This window comes from Gekko japonicus, unplaced genomic scaffold, assembly GCF_001447785.1.
Source record: "Gekko japonicus isolate JY-2015 unplaced genomic scaffold, Gekko_japonicus_V1.1 scaffold1257, whole genome shotgun sequence".
Lineage (NCBI taxonomy): Eukaryota > Metazoa > Chordata > Lepidosauria > Squamata > Gekkonidae > Gekko > Gekko japonicus.
The window spans coordinates 388,776-413,479 of NW_015163640.1; the positions used below are offsets into that span (position 1 = coordinate 388,776).

General features: G+C 44.8%; 1 protein-coding gene across 1 annotated transcript in view; it reads right to left on the bottom strand.

Moving 5' to 3' along the window:
* Positions 1–24,704, bottom strand: part of PAPPA (pregnancy-associated plasma protein A, pappalysin 1) — a 403,905-nt gene that overhangs the window by 282,961 nt on the left and 96,240 nt on the right. Inside the window, exons 3-5 of the mRNA XM_015407600.1 lie at positions 22,520–22,665; positions 7,153–7,446; positions 5,466–5,658 (exon numbers count right to left, since the gene is read on the bottom strand). Of these exons, the coding sequence (XP_015263086.1) occupies positions 5,466–5,658; positions 7,153–7,446; positions 22,520–22,665 (633 nt within the window). The remainder of the gene's footprint in view (positions 1–5,465; positions 5,659–7,152; positions 7,447–22,519; positions 22,666–24,704) is intronic.

Here is a 24,704-nt window from a genome sequence, read left to right on the forward strand (position 1 = left end):
AGATCTACACAATTGGCCAATTGGGGAAAGGGCGGGCAAGGAGGCAGCAGCCTGCCAGGCACATGGAAAATAATAGGGAGAACACATTTTGCCCCTTTTTTACCCCCTTAGGGATCATGTTTCTCAGAAATCTCTTGGGGGGGGGGTTGACATCATGGTAGGAATGCACTCCCCTTATTTTGGGTTTCTTTGTGCAGGGGTTTGGTCTGGGCATTAAATTTGGGGGGAGGGCATAGCCTCCCCTCCTTTTTTTTTTAACAAAAATGCTTCTCATTTATATTACATTTTAGAACTGGGACATAACTACATATTCAAAACACAATCCAAGCAATCAGCTATTAAGCAAGTTCATATGAACCAATTTTCTAGAACCCACATTGTGAGAAGTTAAATAACCTAATAAAGGAAACTAGTTTTCTACAAATTTGGGGTATATATCCATTGTGGGTGGGAGTGTGGCTAAGCTTGGCCAGCAGCACCGCTAAGGTGATCCTGCTGGGGCAGCGTCCCTGATGGATTAAAGTTACCTGGTCCTGGTCCTACACCTGACAGACACCCGCCTGTCTGGTGTTGGGGGGGATTATGTTTAAAGGCATTAGGGGGGGCTGGGCCAGCAGCAGGGCTAAGGCAATCCTGCTGAGCAAACCTCCCCAGCGGCTGTAAGCATCACACCTCCTCTCCTACATCTGACAGGCAGCTGCCTGTCCAGTGTAGGAAGGAGAGGGGGGAAGAGTATTAGAAGCCACTGTGGAGGTGGGGCTGGCAAGATCACTAAGGCATTATTTTATTATCAGATTTATACCCTGCCGTCCCCACAAAGCAGGCTCATTACTGCTGAGGCGGGCTCCCTCGTGGCTTTAAGCACCCTGCAACTGCTGCTGTACCTGACAGAGAACTGCCTGTTAGGTGTAGGAGGTGGGGGAGTGTATTGGAAACCATAAAAGAGGCTGATCCAGAAGCATTACAGCACTTCAAAGCTGGTTGTTGGCCATTCCTGATTTCCTCAACTGTCATTAGCTCTGTGCAGTCTCCTGTAACTGTTTTTTTTTTACCTCAGAACACTGAGCTCTGTAGGTGACCAATCAGAGAGTGGGGGGTGCAAGGAGGCAGCAGCCTGGCAGCCACCTAGGAATCAATGGGGGAACACATTTTACCCCTTTTGACCCACTTAGGGGCTGAATTTCTAAAAAAAACCCCTCATAGTGAGCATCTACGTCATGGTAGGAGCACTCTCCCCGAATGTCATGTTTCTAGGTCCAGGGGTTTGGCCTGGGCATTGATTTTATGGTGAGGGGACTTTCTTTTTTATATATAGATGTGCACTTATTTCTTAATTCTAAAGGGAGGGAATATGGGCTCCTAAGTAAGCATATTTTCTCAGAAAGAAAGGCTCTTGTGCATTGATGCTGCTGAAAATGATCTCTATGACCAGAAGATCCATCCAGTCCACATCATTTAGAAGAACACATCACTTGACTTACCTCTATTGTGTTGCAAGTGCCCATGACCCCCAATGCAACTATAGGGAACATGGAGCAGGGTCAAAGAAACACATAATGTAAGGTCACACAGTGAGTACTTCTCAGGCAGGTCACGAGGCAGCCATAGTTGGTGCCATTTCTGCAATGATGGTCATGTGACTCAAACTTCCACTGAAATCCACAGGCCTTGTACGAAAGCATGGTAAAAATTGGTGTTAGGGCCAAACTAGAGTTATAGGGGCATATGGCTGCTGTCAATATGCATCTCTAATGCTCAGTTCCAACCTGTATTTTACAGTAACAATAAAAACAGCATGTGGGGCTTAATGTCACTTGCGCATGGAGCAGTGATGCAAAGGGGTTAAGGAATGCAAGTGCCTCTTTGGCATGCCATCTGTGACTCTTCTGACCATTGTTCCCCAATGTGGCACCTGCCCTGTTTTGGGAAAGTGGGTAAGGCCCTTGCCTGGTGGAGCTTGTAGTGGGCAGATGGTTCTCACCTTAAAACAGCCACTGTGGGAGAAACATTCAAGCTATGAGTTTCCCTGCAATGTAGGCCTCATGCCAGAAACAGAAGTAAAGTAAATGTGGCCCTTTTGGCCGATGGTAATTGTGAAAGAGGATCTCTGAGAACTGTGGATTAATTACCACTAACTGAGAGTTTCCTCGTGCCCATTCCACTTCATTGGGTGACATTTGCAGAGGCAGGGAAATTCTAACTCTATCAACACCATGCCACATATTGTCTTTTACTAGACACTATTGGGATGATATGGGCCAAAGATATGCATGAAGAGAATCCACGTGTGCTTGTAATATCTAGTTTGGACCTCAGTTACATATACTATAAACAATCTGCACATAGATCTTAGACTGGAAGTTTACAAGCAGGAGCTGACAACAGATCAGTTATTAATTCAAAATAAATTATGAGCCATTCCCCACCTCTGCCCTCTGACAATCACTCTATGATTTATTTATCCTAGCCTTGAGAAACAGAGAAAGCTATGACATAACTATTGGACAATGTTTCCTTAGATATCCACAAGTTATGCAGACTCCACACTATAGAAACCCCAATGGAGGGGTTTGTAAAAGAAGTCTAGTGTTTACTTAAGGTATGATAACTCTGGCATGAAATCCTAGATCGAACAGGCTGGCCATTGTGTGTCATTTAAGTACCAACTAGCCATGGGTTATTAAAAACATACTGATTGAGGTCGAAGAAGTATGTCAGAGAGAGGTATTTTGTTACATAACAATTAACCTTGTATCAATATGTTTTTAATAGGCAGATGGAATTTATTTAACATACAGTAACTACTTTATGAAATATAAATTAAATGCATATTGCGAGAACTCAATTTACCCTTTCGAAACAGAGGGAGAGAAGATGGTGGTGGTGGTGGCGGTGGTGGTGAATTTGAGGAAACAAAGGGCCAGTTCAGACACTAGGCTTCTTGCTTATGTGAGCTGTCTTGACTATTTCTCCAAGACTTACTAGGTGATCGTGTTTAATGGGATAAGCAATATATTGTGCCTGCTTGCACAAGCATTCACTAGAGGAAATGGCTGAACACTATGCCTAGCCTCCAATCAGGCTCAAAGCCTGACTAACTGATAGCACCTCAAGCAAAACCCATTTAATTTTTCACCCTTTAGGCTATGGCTTGGTGGCAGAACATACGCTTTGTGTATATAGAAGGTCCCAAGTAAGACAAGCCCAGTGGGATCAAATCCAAAGGTCCATTTAGCTGCACATCCTCTTTCTGACAGTGGCCAACTCGGGTATAAATGCAGAAGATGTAAGCAAGAAGGCAGCAATTAGACGTTTAGTTAAAAAAGCCCTATGGGGGTTTATAGTAGTTATATGCTTGCATCTAATGTACCATTTGTGGGGAAACTGAGTGGGTGGAGGCAGAGAAAGTCCAGGTTTTCCTGCATGACACATTGCCTTTGAGCCATTTTAATCTCAGTTTGGGGACAGAGATTGTTTTAGTGGCACCGGTGTATGATCTTCCTCTTCAGATGGAAAGAGGCAATCACTCTTCATTGATTCTGTTACATTTATCAGCTGCTTTTGACAAGCAGGCCATTTGATTCTTGTGCACCATTTCGAGAATGGGATCCCTTTGAAAGGTGTGGTGTTCCAGTGTTTTTGTCTTTTCTGTCTCATGCTCAGAATGTGACTGTTGGAGATGCTGAACTGATCCCTTGGAGCTTCCATGCAAAGTGCCCCAGCGGTTAATCCTCTCATCAGTGCTATTTAATATTTATGTTTAAAAGTCCAGCGTATGCAGCTTGGGGGTAGGCTATCACCTGTATGCTGAATAACCCGAGCTCTAACTAAGTACCCAACAGCTGTTTTCTTTGTCCTAGGCTATTGCCTGGATTGTGCACTCAAGTAGCTAAAGAGGAACAAGCTGAAACTGAATCCAGATAAGATGGGGTGTGCTGGTAGTCTAGAAAGAGCTGTGCAGCCAAAGCTGGATAGGATAACAATGCCATTGGCACAATACTACCGGGCCATCTCTCTTGATGAAGAAAGAGATCAGCACTATTACCAGGAGTACCTTCTTTCATTTCCAGCTGGTACATAAAATTGGCTCCATATTTGGATTCAGCCCATCTAGTACATGCTACAGGAACCTTGAGATTATTACAACAAATTGTGCGTGGGACTATCTTTAAAGAGAGCCTGGTAACTGCAGTTGGTGTGACTACCAGTGTTCCCTCTAAGCTGAGTTAGTCACTCACACATTTTTGTCTTAACTCAGGAAGGATGGCTCCAGTCCACAGCAAACTAAGTTATGCAGTAGCCAAATCACCTGTCTGCTCACAACTATAATGCTGGTAGCTCACAAAGTTGAATTTTTGCTCACAGGACTCCACAGCTTAGAGTGAGCATTGGTGACTACTCATTGGGTGTGTCCACACAGGCAGGTTGCTGCGGCAGTATTCCGCGGAGAAAAAAGCTGCTGAAGCTAGGTGCGCTTCACAGCATTCACACCGGTCCTGCAACGCCGGCTGCATCGGGTCACGGGACGGTTCACATCGCTACCACGCCACCAGCATGGAGCCATGGCTGATGTGCCCCTCTGACTGGTTGGGTTGCTGAAAATGGCATACTGCCATGCTGGAAACGGGAGGGCTGTTCACATGCCTCCTGCGCTTCCGTGGCGCGCCTGGCCAATCAGATGCCTCACCCGGGAAACAACCGGATTTCCACGATAGCTTTCTAAGCCAACAAGGAGTCATTCTTCCATGAGGTGGGTACGGATGGCTGTTGGGTGCCAGATGTGTGCGTCTGATCATGCTGATTTGATCCGGAGGGGAGGAGTGACTGTGTCAGGGCAAAACTGCCTGTGTCATCGCAGCCATTGTTGTCAACATGTTACACCAGTTTTAGAACATTTGCATCTATCAGCTGTTTGTTTCCAAGCTCAAATTAAGGTTTAAAGCCCTACAAGGCTTGGAACACACATATCTGAAGGACTGCTTTCCCCGGTATTCTAATCACATTCATTGTACCTGCCAACTTGTCTTCATTCCTTCCTGTAGGGAAGGGGGGACTCTGGTGGGCTGTTCCAGGACTTTTGCAGAGATAACTCTGGAACTCTAGAAAAGGCTACCAGTGGAGGTCCAGGCTATACCCTCTCTCCCTATTTTCTGCCAGCTATATAAAATGGGTCTTGTTTAACAGGGCCTTTACATTAAATTTATCAGTCATTTGAGTGGCATCGAGATTTGCTCATTTTAGAACACTGACTTTTATGTTATTGGGATTGTAAAGCTTGGGGGCTGTTCTACAGTGGTGGTATAAGAAATTATTATGCAGACTGCCTTGGATTTGAAGTAAAGAAAAAGCAGCACAGAAGTGTCATAATGTTGCTGTTTTTTTAAGGCAACATCCCCCCCCCCCAGCCACAGATCACACCACATTCTGAGGCCTAATAGCATAAGCACATTGTCACTCTGGTTCACCTTTGAAAGAAGTGCCGGTCAATGGGTGGAAACCACTCCAAGGTGATCGAGGCCTCTGACCGATCCACAATCTGTGGTGAGATAGCTATGGGAGCAGGCTTCTTGACAGGTTGCCAGCTCTGGTACACCAGGTCCAAGTAGCAGTGCATTCTAGCCACCTGATTGGGTGTGAAGGAATTGGTGCAGTCATCGTCTGGAAAAGAAAGAAAATTACAGTCTTTCTTATTTTATTTTATCACATTTGTATCCCGCCCTCCCCGCATTGAAGGCTCAGGGCAGGTTCCATCAAATAAAATACACAAACAATTAAAAACAATTAAAGTACAGCAGATAAAATACAATAATATTCCTATGTTTCTAACCAAAGCCTCAACAGAGGAGGTCTATTTCAGACTGAGGTTCCCAAATGGTAACACAGATCTGACCCACTGAAGGGGATACCCAATACAGGGGGGACATCTGTCACCTCAACTAAAAGCCTGGCAGAAGAGCTCCATCTTCCAGGCCCAGTGGAACTGTAAAAGGTCCCGCAGGGCCCTGATCTCATATGGGAGCTCATTCCACCAGGTAGTGGCCAGGGCCAAAAAAGCCTAGTCGAGGCAAGACAGAAGTCCCTGGGGCCGGGGGCTACCAGGAGTTGCTGATTAGCAGATTGTAAACATGTATGCATTGTACATGGCATGGGAGGGGAGGGATAGGCTCTCCTGGCACTAAAAAATGAACATCCAGTCTAGGGAAAATGCAATGTTGGTTATCCCCTCCCCCAAGCTTTTGAGATGAATCCAGTGGCTTCACAAAATTCATATTCTACAGGCTTAAATCTCCTAAATAAGTTTTGCCTTGGGGTTTTCTCAATTGCTAGAAGAAAGGAGAGGGGGGGGAAAGAATGAAACGAACCCTGCACTGAACCACAATCGCTATCCTTCAACACCTAATAGTTTATCGAGTCAAGATCAAACTAGATGTGATATCAAATGACCCACTGCATAAAATCACAGATAAAGTGAAGGATGGGGCAGTCCAGGTTTTTGAAAAAAGGAAACTTGCAGGTAGATGGAGATATACCTTTCCTGCATCCACTACTCTCCTCTTTCTCAAATGTTTTTATCCAAGTTGCGCTCAGTTCATGTACCAGAGCCCAGCCAAGGAAAACAAAACTCCTGGGAGAGGGAACCATTGTATGAGAGTAAGTTGTAGATGCCTTGACCTGGATGGCCCAGGCTAGCCCCCTCTCATTAGATCTCGGAAGCTAAGCAGGGTTGGCCTTGGTTAGTACGTGGATGGGAAAGCACCAAGGAAGTCCAGGGTTGTTACGCAGAGGCAGACAATGGCAAATCACCTCTGAACATTTCTTGCCTTGAAAACCCCAAGGGGTCACCATAAATTGGCTACAACTTGACAGCACTTTCTACCACCACCAAGTTGTGGATGAGGGAAAATTCCCTTCACCCATACACACCTTTCTCTGAAACCTGGACTTCCCTCATATACCACTATTGGTGACTAGAGCAGACCTGGGTTTAAAAATGGAGTCTTGCATCGATAGGGTTATTTTGAAAGAGTAATTGCTCAGGCATAAGTTATAGTCTTAACTTGCTCTGTGCCTCCCACATTCTGTACGACCCCTTCCACTGCTTTCAGCTCATTTGGAAATTATCCCAGCTGGAAAAGACATGGGGTGGAGTACCTGTGTAGCTCATGAAGTTGTTATACGGCGTGTTCTGAAAGCTGCGGAAGCCGCACATGTCGTTGCCAGGAGACGGGTCGCCACAGAGCTTGTGTTTTGGAGCCGGGTTGGTGTCATGGCAGAGGTCCCCTGTCTCAAATGAAGGCTCCGTTTCCATGCAGGGATCGCTGCAGGAGAGGATCTCAGAGATGCCTCGGAAGACATGGTAGAGCCCCAGGCTGTGGCCTATTTCGTGGATCATAGTGTGTGTGTGGCCCGGTACACCATAGAAGGAAGGATTCAAAACAATTCCTCCTGTGCAGAGAAAAAGTGGGACAACTGTTTTCACACTGCACATCAAAAAGCTTAAAGGGATGGAGAAGACAGTGCTTAGACAGAACTCAGTCCAGCAGATATGACACAACTGAAACAGAGATGCTTACATCTGCTTCCCTTGGCATCACTTGTTCTGTTTTAGGAATCACGTCAAATTTTTCATTCCTGTTGTTTCATTTCCAAATCCCCCATTTCAATTTCACTTCCATTAAGTGCAGATGGAATCCATGTTTTTTTTTTATTTCTGCACCCTTTTCTGTTTCCTTGCTTCAAGTTTCCACCATAAAATGTATGCATTTTTCAACATACGCACACCAGTAAATCAAATTATATGTATGCTACAGCATAAATGACATATAATGTACATATAAATTACATATTAAAAATCCATACAAGTGTCTGGCCTAATTTATATAGTCAACATCAAAAAGGCGAGAACTGAAACTATAGGCAAAAATATAGACAAATATAAAAATAAATTAAACTGAGAACATTTGCTCATCCACATATATGCTTTCAAAACCTAGGTTTGTCAAAGAGCTGGCATTCTTTAGCAAGGAGTGCAGAAATGGAAAATGGATAAAAATGCACATACAATATCTAAGCCATGTTCTGAGAGTAGCAAATACATAACCAGAAGAGTTTGCAGATAAATGGAAGGGCTGTTTCTTTGGATTGCCATCTTTATAACCAATCATCCTGGGTCCAACTGCAGTTCTCTCCCCCCCACCCCACCACTTCAGATAGGGAGCCCAGATCATGTTATCAGCTGCCAGGGAATGTCTGTTGTGCCCACGTGCCCTCAGTACCATAATGTGCTCACTGCTGAATTAACCGCTGAAGATCATACTGGTCTTTCCCTACTTGCTTCCTCCATCCACTTGCTCTCTCCATTAGCCAGAGCATTCCTTGACAGAATAGAAACTAAAAACAACCTGCCTCCCATTAACTTCAGCTAACTTTAACTGCTATTCAATTAGCAGTCTCATGTGCTGAATAAATGCACTTGTATAAATCAACTGAGTCAGCTAAAGGCTTCAAAAGTGACCCAATATGTATTTCCCTGGAACTGTAATGCTAAGGGGAAATAAAGTCATACAAAAGGTCCCCTTTCAATAAGAACCCATATTCATCTCTTTGTCCTTCAGGAAGAAGGGTTATGACCATTTGAATTCATATACATGGATTTTGAGCAAATGACTCTAGAAGAAAGTGGCACAGAAGAGACAGGTACAGATGCAGTGCAGGAGAGCTAGTGTGGTGTAGTGGTTAGTGCTGGAGTATCTACGCTACCAAGATTTCAGTCATTATAGAGTTAACTGCTGTTTGCAGACTGACTCACCACATAGGGTTAGACCAGGGTGGCCAAACTCCAGCTCGGGAGCTGCATGTGGCTCATTCACACAGTCTAATTTAATGTTAATAAAAAGCGAATTTGCATATTTTCCAATAAAAACATGTGTGTAATATTTGTTCATGTCTTGTGGCTCTCAAACATCTGATGTTTATTTTGTGTGGCTGTTATGTTAAGCAAGTTTGGCCACCCTGGGTTAGACAATGGATCAATGCCCTGATTCAGTATTAAGGCATCTTCATGTGGGTTCTCCCACCCTCTAAAATAGAGGAAGGGAGGACCATATACACTACCCTGATCTCCTTGGAGGAAAAATTAGATAAAAATATACACAAAATACATAAAATACTGCATGAGAGCCTAGTACCTGGGGCCTGGCATGTGGACTGCCTGAACCCCCCTGAGCTGGACATCCCCTTCCTGTCAAGAAATGACCATACCCTGCAATCCAGACCTCACAGGCTTCCACCCCGTCATAAAACATACCTTTAAACATTTATGGGGAAAGAACAGGTGAGGCTGGCACCCCTTTAAGATCTCAGAGAGGAATAGACAGGAAGGCTGACTTGGCCATGCAGCTGCTTTGGAATTCACCAGAGCAAGTTCTCTGCTCCCTGGGAGCTATCCACGGTGCTGCAAATCCTGACACTGACCTTGCCTCAGTCTTTAGTTTCCTGATAATCAGTTAGATTTGATTTGTCTGGGTTTGTCTGGGTTGCCTGTCCTTGCCTTGAGCCTCCTGGATGTTGGTCTGTCTAGCTCAGCTCAGCCTGACCTCCACAGTTAAAAGAACAGATGCACATTGCAGCACTTCTCCCCTTCCCTTCCCTTCCTATCCAATCCAAACACACCACTCTTACCTTATCCATGGATATGCCATACTTTGGCCACCACTACCAATCTGTTCTGGGAATACATTACTTCAGGGACATGTTTTGTGGGTCCTAGGATGAGTCTTCTAGCACATAGGGTGCCCATTCCAATTGAGACTCTTTGTGTGGAAGAGAGATCACATTTAGGGCCAGGGGAGCTGCTGATTGCCTCACTAGGCCAAACACACAGAGCTCTGATAGGGAGATGGGGCTCTTTTTGTAGCAGGAACTCCTTTGCATATTAGGCGACACACCCCTAATGTAGCCAATCCTCCAAGAGCTTACAGAGCTCTTCTTATAGGGGTTACTGTAAGCTCTTGGAGGATTGGCTACATTAGGGGTGTGTCACCTAATATGCAAAGGTGTTCCTGCTACAAAAAGAGCCCTGGCCCGGCCCGGGCTAACCTGCCCCCTTGCACCTCAATCCTAATGCAAGTTTGGATTCACATGGATGCTATTTAGAAAGGCAAACCACCCAGGACACAAAGCTTCAAATCACTCCAAAACGCCTCACAATTCAAACTCCTAGTTTGGCTCTCCATATGCCAGAAACATGGTATTGGAGAGTTTTACAGACCACCGAAAAGACAAATGGGTTCTAGGTCAAACCAAGTCTGAACTCTTCCAAGAAGCCAGAATGACTGAACTGAGACTATCGTACCTTGGTCACATGATGAGAAGGCAAGATTCACTGGAAAAGACAATAATGCTAGACAAAACTGAAGACAGTAGGAAAAGGGGACAACCCAACAGGTGGTGGATTGACTCAATAAAGGAGGCCACTTCCTTCAGTTTGCAAGATCTGAGCAAGGCTGTTAATCATAGGATGTTTTGAAGGTCATTAATTCATAGGGTCACCATAAATTGGGAAGCAACTTGACAGCACACACATATGCCTGACCATGACGCCTTCTGACACATCACAGATGAAAACAACGTCATGTATCTGTATAATTTCTATACATCCTGGCTACACCAATTATGTATTGCTGAAGCCTCTTTTCTGCTTGCTGTAAACTGTATTAATTTAATAGGCCGTCTTGCACTGGTTTCTGAGGCAGGGTATTTCAGTAAATTGACTATAACATAAAAAACCGTTAAGAACGTTTAATAGAATGAACACTTGCAACTTGATCTTGCACATATTTACTCAGAAGTAGCTGAATAATTAATGTATGCATGTAATGCACAATGAATACTTAATTTATGAAACTCACAGCCTCAGGATGTAGTTATGGCCACTAGTTTGGATAGCTTCAGAAGGAGATTTAGACACATAAAACAGAACCTCTGCAGCCAGAGGCAGTGTATTTTTTTTTACCAGTATCTAGAGGGTTATTGTATTCATAACCTCTTTGTGGACTTCCCAGGTCCGTCTGGTTGGCCACTGTGGGACACAGGATGTTGGACTAGATGGCCTTTTGCTCTGATCCACAGGGATGTAATACAGCTCTGATCCACAGGGATGTAATACAGTTACATCATTAAAAAGGTGTTCCCTCACTTCCTTTTTATCCCACCCACTGTAAGGAATTGTGACAGCAATCTTATCCACATTTATTTCTAGTAAAGTTAACTGAATTTCTCCTCAAAATTGGGACATGGTAGGCTTCCGGTCTGGCTCCCGCGCATGGCGGACGCTTCCTCGGGTCGCTCCCGAGGGCGCCTCGCCCGCCCGCGGTGGAGGAGGGAATCCGCGCGAGCGGAGACCCGAACGAGCCCCTCAGAAGAGAGGAGCTCGGATCCGGGGCGCTTTAGGGCGCACTAGGGGGGAGTCGCTCTTTCGACCGAGAGGTCGGAGAGCGAGGCTCCCGCCATGCCCTGCCCCAATGGACCTTGCTGCGTGAGCGACCCCGAACGGGGTTTAGCGGAGCCACCAGACATCACCGAGTGATAAAGCGACCATCCGCAAAAATGGAAAAGAAAAAGAAAAGATCGGCTTAACTGTGAGTTGTCAAAATGCAGAGAAAAAGAACTGAAAATGGTTTCCCCCCCCTCTCAGCGAAAAAGGCGAAGAGGTTAATCCTCCATCCATACAAGCGAAAAAGAAAAGGGGGGGGGATGAATTGAGCGGACAGTGATGTTTTCCTTTGATGTATTTGAAAGCGAGAAACTTGTCTCTCTGGAGCACATTTTAAGAACTTTCTAAAAGTAAACAAAAAAGAAAAGATGTCGGAGCTGGGCAAAAGCGAGCGGAGAAGGAGGGAGGGACTTCCGTCTGGGCGTTTGTTTGTGTGCAAGAGCCGGCTGTTGAATGTTTGGACTGTTTATGGCTGTGAATCCGACGGGAGTTTTGCAAAAAAGATAAGTTGGAATTGTGACAGCGAGAAGTGCCTGTAAGCGCTTATAAGTCAACAATTGCAAGGAGGACCCATAGAGAGTCTGGGAGCGAATATAAAAGCGAAAATGAAATTGATACCATTCTCGAAAATGGGGACCTCCGGGGCATGAAAGGAAGAGGATTTATAGTACATGAACGGAGCGTATTAACAACAACCCGAAGGAGGATCTAACAAGCCGGAAGGAGAAGACAACAGAGGAAGCTCCTCCACGTCAGCGATAGTAAAAGTACCCAGCACGCAAAGAAGCGGTTCTGGATGTGCACAGAAGAGACCCTTTTTATTAACAGAATCTCAAAGGAACATTACTAACATACTAACAGAGAATACATGTAACAGGACTAAGAAAATAAGTTTGGCAACACACAGAAGAAGCCCAAGAAGATTAATTGGACATTACTAACAGTTTAATTTACCAGTTTATATATCACTCAGCTTTCTCTTTCTCCCACTGTCTACCCCACCCTTTTTTTCTTTTAAGCAAAATACCTCCCCTTTTTAGGGGAGCCAATAAAACCTTTATTAAAAAAAAAAATTGGGACATGGTTCTTTTAGTTAGAAGTGCCAGGAAAAACAGATTGTCCTATAAACTGGAACTTTTAAAACACGGGGAACAACACAGGTTGCAGAATTTTCTACATTCCACCACAGGAGGTCTTTGGCAAGCAAATCAATGTAAAAAAAGTTCCCCATCTGTCTCATTTTATCCTGCACGTCCACCAAGGAACTCAGAGTGGCGTACAAGGTTCTCACTTCCTCCATTTTATCCTCAAAACAATCCTGTGAGGTAGTTTAGCCTGAAGGGATGAATGGCTCAGGATTAACCAATGACCATCATGGATAAGTGGGACTATGGGGGGGGGGGTCTTCTCAGTTCTATTTGGTTTTCCCAGTTCTAGTCTGATCCTCTAACCCAATGGTTAAGAACACAGAAAGAGTCCCACTGGATCAGACAAGAGGTCTATCTGGATCAGCGTCCTGTCTCACACAGTGGCCAACCAGTTACTCTGGAAGGCCAACAGTGGGGCACAGAGGCCAAGGTCTTCCCCTGATGTTGCCTCCTAGTGCTGGTATTCAGAGGTTTACTGTCTTGGAATGTGGATGTTCCATTTAGTCACCATGGCTAGCAGCCACAGACAGACCTAGCCTACACAAATCAGTCTAATCTCCCTTCTAAGTCTGTGGCCATCGCAAAATCCTCTAGCAGTGAATTCCAAAGACTTTTAACCTTTAATCCACTACCACCCATTCAGTATGCAACATTATTATTGAGTGCTCCCCCCTACTTCAAGCCAAAAATTAGGATACCAAAACAGCACTCCAAATAAATAAACATTATTTATACAGGTTTTGTATCTGTATCTCAGCACACATATCTTAGGCAAAGATTCAGTGAGACCCTAGTGTCTGATGGCCCTAAGTTTTAAGTCTGATTCCAATTTGCATTTCTAAAAGACCTGGGGGTGGGGATCTAGTATTGGGATATTATCTTCAAGGCAGGATAAAATAGTTTTCCTCTGTTGGGTGCCAGAACCCATGGTAAATGTGGAGGACTTGCCAAAAATCAGTAACACTCCATTGTTGCCCTCAAAAGTTCTGAATGACCCCCAAGATTTATAGCCCACCTCTGTGGGGGGCAGTATAGCCCATCTTAAGGATTATTTCTTTAACCAGAATACTACACTGGTGCTCTAAAATTCCCTGTGAGTACTAGGGTTGCAAGACTCCTGGTGGAGGCGTGGATCCCCTGCAGCCAGGCCCTGCCCCCCAGCTGCCAATCAGCTGGCCAGCATGGGTACTTAACTGGAGAAAGAGTTAGGCCTCATTGTCAGCACTGCACAAGAAGTGACATCACCATACCAGTGGTGTCCAGACAACACTCTGGTATTTGGGCAAAAACTCCATGGTAGAAGAAGGTTTTACCATAGAGTTTTTGCACAAATACCAGAGCACTGCCTTGATGCTACTGATGTGATGACATCACTTCCTGTGTGATACCAGTTATGAAGCCTGGGCCTTTCTCTTTTTCCAGGTAAGTCTTCCCCCCACACACACACTGGTTGTCTACTGGTTGCCAAGAAGGACCTGGCCACCCTAATGAGTACAAAAATTGAAAATCTTGCACGAGATCATACTAGCTGGGTGAATATCAGCTAAGCACAAACTATGCTGGTTATCTTGCAACAAACCCATTACAAAGCATGTTTTTTTAAAATGTATTTTTCCCATCGCTAGAGATATTGGCAAAAACCTCCCTAAGTGATCAGATAAAATCACAGTACAGGCTGGCTTGACTTTATCAGGGCAGAAGCAGCACAACAGGTTGTTTTAGGCCCCCCCCCCCTTTTGGGGGAGGGGAGGACATGTATATTTTTCACAGCTGTCAAAAGTCTAAATCAGTCATAGTTTCTCCACCAAAAAGATGGCTCCCTCATCCACATGATCTGTATTCTAAAGCTTAGATCTGGACACCAGTGCATATTTCATTTTACTTTGTTATTAAACGCATATGCATCTATGGAAAGAAAAGGGGAGAGAGGGGAAGACTATAGGAAGATTAAACACCAAAGAGGGAGAAAGAGGGCAGAGATGGCTGTTAAGACAGGAAATTAATTTCTTTTCCCTTATACTTTTTTTCTCGTTTCTGAGTCAAGTTCAAACTGCCCCTGATCCCCTCCCAACTTGCTTTTTAAAAAAATAACTCAACTTTGGACAAAGAATTGTGACAATATGCTGACTTTACTATGCCACAGGAGCTGATTGCTACAAGTTAGTTAGGTAAATGAAAGGATGGTCAAGAGAAAAGAACTAACTAGTGCCTACTGCTATCCCAGCAGGAGCTGCTAAAGAAGAATTTCAACACCAATTATCTAAAATATCTAGTTATCTATCTTAAACCTGGCTAGCAATTCTCAGTATCTCTAGTATATATAGTAATTCTAGTATATAGTAATTCTCAGCATCTCTAGCTAGCAATTCTCAGTATCCTGTAGTAATGCACAAGACATTGGCACTTGTGTATATGTGTATGTCTTTGCTACAGGAATGGTACATACTTTCTCTTTGAGGAGACAGCAGGAGTCCAGGGTCAGCATTGTGGGGGGGAAACTAGGGAAAAATCCCCAATTTTGTGTTTTTGTATTTTTTTTTGCCATCAAGTCAACCAAATTATGAGGACCCTGCAGGGTTTTTGAGGCAAGAGATCTTCATAGATAGTTTGCCACTGCTTGCCTCTGTGTAGCGATCCTGGATGTTGTTGATAGTCTCCCATCCAAGTAGTACTCCAATCCAAGGTTTGCCAAATATTGGACTGTATCCAGCCACACCATTAAGATAAATTAAATACCCTTAAACAGTTCTGCTGCAACCTCCCAAATGTTGCTCTCTGCAAGTTAGTGGAGCCTCAGGAAAAGGATATTGGGGATCTGCAGAGGCGGGGGGGGGGGAACTGGTGGAAATCAGCACAGCCCTATGAGTACTGGAACACATCTCTCTCTCTCTCTCTCTCTCTCTCTCTCTCTCTCTCTCTCTCTCTCTCACACACACACACACACACACACACACACACACACAAACACACACACACACACAATTACTGCAAACATCCATTAAGCACACCATTCTCACCCAGCCTTTTTCATAGACTCAGGAAACTTTCTTTATTCATTAAATGGTAATCCTACTTTTCAGCCAAAAAAAAGTAGCTTCTAAAGCAGCAAAAGGAATAAAAATCTAATAAAATAAAATAAAGAAGTGTAAAGCTCAACACCAAATGTTCCTTGGGGAGGAGTTGCTCAGCTGGAGCCGGAGCCAGGCAGAGTGGGAGTCAGCCTGGCTAATGCCTGACCTGCTTTAGATGCCTATATTAATGTCAGTCCAAAGGAGGATTGTGGGAAACTCTTTGCTGAACCAAGTCTCCAGAAGCTCCCTGTGCTTCAGCAGGTGGCCCCATCTGTGGTAATTTGTAGTGGAAGGAGGGAATTGGGCCAGGAACCAGGGGTGCTGCCCCAATGTGGGCTGTTCAAAGCTGAGAGAGGTTCAAACTCACCCCCAGTCTCCATATCTTCATAAGGGAGGGGCTGTAAGTCAGGGATGGACTACATGCTTTGCATGAAGAAGAGTCCATGCTGGAACCATGGTATTGTCAAAGGATCTCAGACAATACCTTTCTATGTTTGAAACTTTGGAGATACAGCGTCAGTGAGAACAGATACTAAACGAGACTGATGATCTGATTCAGCATCAGGCAACTTCTGAACAGACTCTGTGTGTTTACCCCTTGTATACACACAGGTTGTCTCAGAGCAATCAGAGAGCCAAGGTCCATATTGTCTGCACACTATCTCCAATGGTGGCCAGTGAAGGATGGGAAGATTAAAGAAAGCATGATGGAGATGGAAACCCTCTGTGGCCTGACCCAACCAGCTGGTAAGCTGTGCCTTTCAACCCAGAGTTCCATCTAACTGTTAGCAGCCATTGACAAGTCTACCCTTCTCCATTTGAAATTATTGGCCCTAAGTATGTCTTGTGATAAAATTCAGTGATAAGCAGTTCTGAGATGCACGAAGCACGCCCTATAGTTCTTTTGTTGCCTGTTTACCCAGTTTGGAGAGAGCCTTTTGGGAATTCCATATGTTCTGTATGGTATTATCCCAAAGGCAAAGTCCCATAAGCAAAAAGCTACATGGATCAATTTTAGTGATCCTGGCTAGTGGCCCTTGATAGGCATATTCAAAATGGGTTTTTAGAGCCGGGGGCCATTATAGCCTCCTGCAGTAATTAATTATCAGGACTAATTATGTTTGCTTTTGTTCATCCTGCCAGTCATCTTCATTGTATGTTTTTGATGTTTTGACAGGCAGCACAACTGATTCCATTCTCTTCCTCGGTGCTATTTGCAGTTTTACCAACTTCTGTCATGCCCCCCCCATTTCCACCCTACAATAAAAGCCCCCATTTTCACCATAAAAAGATATTCCACCACCAAATCTTTTGCATCCAATCCAGCTCAACAATGCTACTTACTAGTCAGGGGTCCATCCCCAATGTGGTGCCTGTGAGCTCCGTGGTGCCTGCCCAACACATTATCTGGTGCCTGCCAAGTATTTTCAGAAAGTGGGTGGAGCCCACTTCAGCTTCTTGCCCAGTACAGTTTCTGAGAGGCTGCTGGAGATCTGATTGGATGTGCAGATTTTGAAAAAGTTACTTTTCTGGCACCTGCCATCAGTGTTGGGTTTATTCTCTCTCACATTCCTCTTTCTCGGTGGATTTTTAAAATTACCCCTCTTCTCCCCTGCACATGAACTTTCTCTGGGTGTGAATGGCACTGCCTCCTGCAAAAGCTGTTCTGTGGTTGTGCCCACTACTCTCTTTCAGAATTCCAAAGGTACCCACAATCTCTGAAGGACTGGGGACCCCTGATATACGATATGGGGCTGTCATAGTCTCCCCCATTGTGGGCTTTGCCACTCGTAGTGGCCAGAGATCTGGGGAATTACAGGCCAGTCAGTCTGACATCAATACCAGGTAAGTTGGTGGAAACTGTTATTAAGGAAAGAATTAGTAGGCACATTGATGAACAAAAACTACTGAGGAAGACTCAGCATGGGTTCTGTAAGGGAAGATCTTGTCTCACTAACTTGTTAGTTTTCTTTGAGGGAGTGAACAAACATGTGGACAAGGGTCCAATAGATGTTGTTTACCTTGACTTCCAGAAAGTTTTTGATAAAGTTCCTCATCAAACGCTCCTAACTAAACTCAATAGTCATGGGATAAAAGGACAAGTCCTCTTGTGGATCAAAAACTGGCTAATTAATAGGAAACAGAGAGTGTGTATAAATGGTCAATTTTCTCAGTGGAGGGTGGTAAGCAGTGGGGTACCGCAGGGATCAGTACTGAGTCCGATGCTTTTTTAACTTGTTCATTAATGATTTGGAGTTGGAAGTAAGCAGTGAAGTGGCTAAATTTGCAGATGACACTAAATTGTTCAGGGTGGTGAAAACCAGGGAGCATTGTGAGGGACTCCAAAGGGATCTGGTGAGGATGGGCAAGTGGGTGTCAGTGTGGCAAATGGGGTTCAGTGTGGCCAAGTGCAAAGTGATGCACATTGAGGCCAAAAATCCTAACTATAAATACACGTTGATGGGGTCCAAACTGGCAGAGACTGACCAAGAGAGAGATCTTGGAGTTATAGTAGATAACTCACTGAAAATGTCGAAACAGTGTGCGACTGCAATAAAAAAGCCCAACGCCATGCTGGGGATTATTAGGAAGGGTATTGAAAACAGATCAGCCAATATCATAATGCCCCCTATATAAATCAATGGTGCGACCTCATTTGGAATACTGTGTACAGTTCTGGTCACCACACCTCAAAAATGATATTATAGCATTGGAAAAAGTGCAGAAAAGGGCAACTCGAATGATAAAAGGGTTGGAAGAAGAAGAAGAAAAAGAAGAAGAAGAAGAAGAAGAAGAAGAAGAAGAAGAAGAAGAAGAAGAAGAAGAAGAAGAAGAAGAAGCTTTTTCAAGGACAGCTGTGCCAGAGCTTGTGACTGACCCAAGGTCACATCAGCAGGTGCAAGTGGAGGAGTGGGGAATCAAACCCGGTTCTCCCAGATTAGAGTCCGCACACTTAACCACTACACCAAACTGGCTTTCCCTGTGAAGAAAGGTTAAAGCGCTTGGGGCTCTTTAGCTTGGAGAAACAAAGACTGAGGGGTGACATGATTGAGGTTTACAAGATTATGCATGGGATAGAGCAGGTAGAGAAAGAAGTGCTTTTCTCCCTTTCTCACAATACAAGAACTCGTGGGCACTCAATAAAATTGCTGAGCGGTCTGGTTAGAACAGATAAACGGAAGTACTTCTTCACCCAAAGAGTGATTAACACATGGAATTCACTGCCACAGGAGGTGGTGGTGGCTACAAGCCTGGACGGCTTCAAGAGGGAATTAGATAAGCATACTGAGCAGAGGTCCATCAGTGGATATTAGCCACAAAGTATAGATAGGAACTTTCAGTCTGGGGCAAGTGATGCACTGTATTCTTGGTGCTTGGAGGGGGGGGGGACACAATGGGAGGGCTTCTAGTGTCCTGGCCCCACTGGTGGACCTCCTGATGGCACCTGGTATTTTTGGCCACTGTGTAACAGAGTGTTGGACTGGATGAGCCATTGGCCTGATCCAACATTTGCTTCTCTTATGTTCTTATGAACACAACTTCTTCACTCCATTCTATTCCTGGAGACTGGAGCTCTCCTCCAAAGGACCGGGTCCTCCTCAATACCTGCAATGGATGCCTTCTCCTCTTCCTCCCTGTGCATGATAGGAGGGGGAACATTACTTCCACAACACTCTATCCAAAATTTGAAAATAAGTATCAGAAAACATAGAATATTCTGAATATACTGCTTTCAGCAAGAGCAAGTAATTTGGGACTCCAAAATCTAAGGGAAAATGTGGACAAGGAGAATTTTGAAAGCATTCCTTGCATTCAGTATGTTCCCATCCTTCCTCCATGTAGATGAGCAAGCAGCTCTTTGTTTTCTGTGCATGGCTGACACTTGGCTTGGTAGCACTGGAAAATCACAGGCCACCTTTTGTTCATAAATCTTCTCAGTCCTTTGCTTAGTTTATTTATTCTTTTGCAGTCTCATTTTCAAATTATCTGTGGATTTATGACAGCAAGAAAGGCACTTCAAAAAACAAAAGCTGGAACTTTAGCAGGAAGCACAGGAAGACTGGGCCACAGGAAAGTGCAGTTACATATAGCCTGTGGTGTAATTAATTATATTAACTTAATCTACATAGTGTTGCAGAATTCTTTTCTCATTCACACCTGACTAAGATATACTAATATTCCTTTTGCTACAGGTAGGGCAAACTGGCACAAATAAAACATTCCATTTGGAATGGGAAAAAACTGAACAGTTTCCTGACACATCAGTTTTATTAAAAAACAAACAAACAAGGCAGCAGTCACACATGCTAAACAATCCTCTTTCAATGCACTTTCCATCTGGATTTTGCCAGTTTGCACAGTAAAAATCCAGTTTGAAACTGGATCGAAAGTCGATTATTTAGTGTGTGTGATCGCAGCCAAGATCGGGCACTTTGTAAGTAGAAAATCCCAGAAGAAATTTGGATGAGGATAATTTTGGAAACTGTGTTATGCTTCTTCATAGACTACCTGGTTTCACATCTTTTATCTGGTACACACCAGTCTGATTTTTCTGATATTTTATATTGTTTAAAAACTGCATTTACTTATTTATATACTGCTTTTCTCCCCAGTTGTGACTCAAAGTGGCTTTTAGAACATCATTCTCCCACCCTCCATTTTCTCCAGCAACAACCCTTTGAGAGAGGCCAGGCTGAGAGTTTGTGACAGGTCCAAGGTCACCTAGAGAGTTTCCATAGTAGATGTGGAGATTCAAATGCGGATTGCCTGGGATCCTGGTCTGCCACTCTATCCACTACACCACACTGCCTCTCCAGTGGCCCATGATGCTTTACTGTGCATTTATTTTATTGCTATTCTTTCTATCTTTGTCAGGAGCTACTTCAAGCAGACACCTGGAGAAGCCATCAGCCAGTTTGCTTACATACACAAACCCAGGCATGTCTTTCAGTACCTGGGACTCTGAAGCTTGAACAGGGAACTTCAAGGTGTGTGACTGGGACCTAGTGCACGATCATGGGCTTCAATGTACATGCTCAAATCTCAGAGCACTCTTTAGCCACAGAGAGGAATAGGAGAGTGTGAAACATTGGCCCCTGTGATATGAAGGTAGCATGAAAGCTTCAGACTGGCCAAGCTGTTAGGAGCCTGACCTCATTATTTGGTCAACAGACACTAGATATGCTGACTGCTTCACTACAGGATCCAGGTTAAGGTACTGACTTAAAGACATGAGTTGGAGAACATACCTTCAATGTACAATCACCTGCCTCTTCACCTTGACCTTGATGCATAGCACCAAATGACTTTAAACCATCCACCCTCCAAACACGATTGCCTACCATTAGATCACAGCCGGAAATAATGGGACTCCTATGGAGCATCCAGTTTGGACAAGGTGATTAGTTGCATACATGCTAAGCAACAAGTGCAGGTTAATATATCACTGTTCAGCATCCCTCCCCCCTTGTGTCGTGAACTTGCTTCCCTCTCTAACTCTTTTGCAAATTGCACACATGGAGAAGATGCCCTACAAAGTAGCTTGACTTGAAAAAAGGTGAAATATTTTCAGGCTGACATCATTTGATAAATACTGTAATATACTTTTGGGTTTATAATCTAATATTTTCCTGGTTGCAAGCCAGGGAACAGGGAATGGTGAATATTTTTGTATTTTGTTTTTCTTTCTAAATCCCCCTGGCTATTTAAGACTGTTACTGGAACGATAAGAGATCAGATTTAAGGTTAATCTTTGCAAGCCTTCCCTTCTTCACTACAAGGATGAGTCAAAGGAGGAAGCTTTCATACTTGAGCGGGGGTGGTGTCATGGTTTTCCACAGCAGGGCATTCCTCATAACCCACAGCCTAGGAGTGGGTCCACTATCCACCAGAAATGTGTGGCCCATCCAGAGCATGGGTTTTGTTGTTGTTCAGTCACACATTCGAGTCCGACTCTTCGCGACCCCATGGACCAGATCACGCCAGGCCTTCTGGTCTTCTGCCGTCCTCTGAAGTTTGCTCAACTTCATCTTCGTTGCATCTATGACACTGTCTAACCATCTCATCCTTTGCTGTCCCTGTCTTCTTTGACCTTCAATCTTTCCCAGCAACAGGGTCTTCTCCAGTGAGTGCTCTCTTCTCATTTGGTGGCCAAAGTATTTGAGCATGGGAGATCATCCCAAAAGGGGACTGTGATGCTATTGTAGCCCCTGGAGCAATCTCCTGTTTCGTGCTGTGACTGGAGTGGAATGCCTTCAAGCGGTCCAGTCTAATGCGATGATGGTGGGAAGGCTTTCTGACACCAATAGGGTTACAAGTTGTTCAAATATACAAAGTCTATAGTGCACCTACTTGAAAAAGATCAGAAGAACAGCCTATAGGGGACAGCTGGAGGACTGCTAGTCAGCACAGCTAGATTAGGGACTTCCCACAATTTCAAATTATGTGCTTCCTGTCTCCACACTGGCTCTTTGGAGACTTCCTGCTCCAACTGAGCCCTCCCCCTTTGCTCCTGTCTCTCACAGCAGTTAAGCCTCTGTGCCTCTTCTCTGTTCTATCAGAATTTATTTCTTCTTTAATAAGCTGAGTTGTTTTCTTTAAATAGTTGGTGCTCCATTCCTTTGCATGTTTAAACTCTGCCTGCCAACACAAGGAAAATGAAAGGATCATGCACCACTCCCTCTTCCAGGAGATGTGCACACACATCTTTTTGAGGGTACAGTATGCATCACTGGGACTTAACAGAAACCATTTTACCCAGCCACCTCACCCAAGAACTTGGAGCCAGCACTCCGCATCAAACTCACCTAAGTGTAGTAAAGCTTCTTTGTCCCAGGGCCAGGTGGCCACACCAGCCAGCTCTTCTTCAGAGGAGTTAGCAAAGAAGATGTTGAGATGCGTCGACCCATTCAGATTGAGGATATTCTTGAGTTCTTTGACATCTAAGTATGCTCTATGATAGAAGAAAGACAGGACTCACAAGTATTAGCAAATGCTCAAGAAAGAAAGAAAGTCTCCTAAAATATGTCAACATCTGGATAGTATCATGATAATAAAAGCTTTGGTTAATATAAGATTAGATGATCACAGGAATCGTTTCAGCATTCTTGTTAAGTAGGCCAGGATCATCTATATATCTAATAGCCAAGTTGCCCCCGGAGTGCGGATCGCTAAATCAGCGCTCCGGGGGCAGCTGGGGGGCCGGGGGAGATTTGTGCACACGTGGGCCAGTCCCCACATGTGCACAAAAATAAAAAAGTTGAAAAAATTTCGGGGGGATGTTTAAATCCCCCCGAAAGTGACAGAGCGTCCCCTGCGCATGCGCAGGGAACGCTCTGTAGCAGGCCTCGCCGCTGTGCCGCCGCCGCCTCCTCCTCCTCGGAGTGAGCCAGCCAGCCGGGCAGGCGGGCGGGAAAGGACCGGCTTCGCCGCCGCCGCCTCCTAAAAGGGCGGGGGGAAGGACCGCCTTCGCCGCCACTGCCGCCTTCTCCTCACGGGTGGGCGGGGGGAGGAGGACCGGCCTTGCCGCCGCCGCCTCCTCCTTCTCGGAGCCGCCAGCAGGCCGGCAGGCTGGGCAGGGGGGGAGACCGGCCTCGCCGCCGCCGCTGCCTCAGGGAGATCGAGGGGGGGATGGAGGAGACGGAGCTCTTCTCCCCCCCCCGCGAGTATCACGGGTCCCCCTCTTGTTATCCTCTATAAGACAGCCAGGGGAACTGAGGCTGAGAGAAGGTGTGGCAGATGTGAAGTGGGCAGCTACCTACTGGACTGAAGAATGCCCAGTCCCCCACCCTGGCTTCTCCTATAGGTTCTTTAAACCCAAGCCACCCACAATCAAATAAACGGGGGAACACAAGCTTTGAATAAAGGATCGGTAGTGTGTAAGCAATGCGTTCCCTAAAGGTCTCTTCTTTGGAAACCTGCTACACCAAGGTTGTACTTGTGCGAGGTAAATAGTTAGATGAGAGACCTCCAAGGAATGCCATGGCAAGCCACTTCTGAACGTCTCTTGCCTTGAAAACCGCACGGGGTCACCATAAGTCAGCTGTAACTTGACGGCATTTCCCACCACCAAAGAGAGACCTCTTTTCCTTCGACATTTGACTCAACAAACAAGATACAAACAAAGATTTATTTAACAGGAAATAACGTATTCAATGAGGTGAATATTATGTGTGGATGAGTACAAAATCAGAATCATTTTAATGTATGTGGCCATAGGCCTGCACAATATCAAACACTCTCAGAGAGTTTGTGCATAACACATGATAAAAAATCCAACCTCTATAAAACATATAAAATCTGTTAAACTACCTCAGGATGAGTACAGCATATACAGTAAAACTGGCTCTCTTTCTTCACAAAATGTCCACTTTCTTGTCAGGTTACCTCAGCAGGTTCAAAGTTGCTCTTTTACCTCACAGAGCACCTTTCCACAGAACCTACAAATGCTAGTTAGGAATGACTGGCCTTTAACAGGATGCTTATTTGTCACACTAAAATAAGCTTTCTTCCCTAAGCTGACCCCCCCCCAAGCCTAAATAAAAGTTAAATAAAAACGTTTCCAAAGCCAAGAAAATCCCTGTCCAAAGGCAGCGGGGGGGGGGTCATTCACCCTTCTTAAGCAGAGGCTGACTCCCTCCCTCCCATTCAGGGGAGTTTCATGGTGTCTGATTGGTTGACAGTCACTTGGATTTGCATGATGCCAAAATCACAAGGATTGGTTCAGAGCCCAGGAGGAGAGGTGAGACTTTTAAGGATGATTGGGGGGGGGGAGGCTGCTCAAGGCTACCTGGTGAGTCAGTGGCTGAAACCAGGGGTCATTTCGTATAAAAAGAGCTAGGGGAACTCATTAGCATAACTCATTAGCATATGCCACACCCCCTGACATCACCGGAAGTGTGTCATAAGGCCACACCCCCTGACATCACCGGAAATGTGTCATAAGGCCACACCCCCTGACATCACCGGAAATGTGTCATAAGGCCACACACC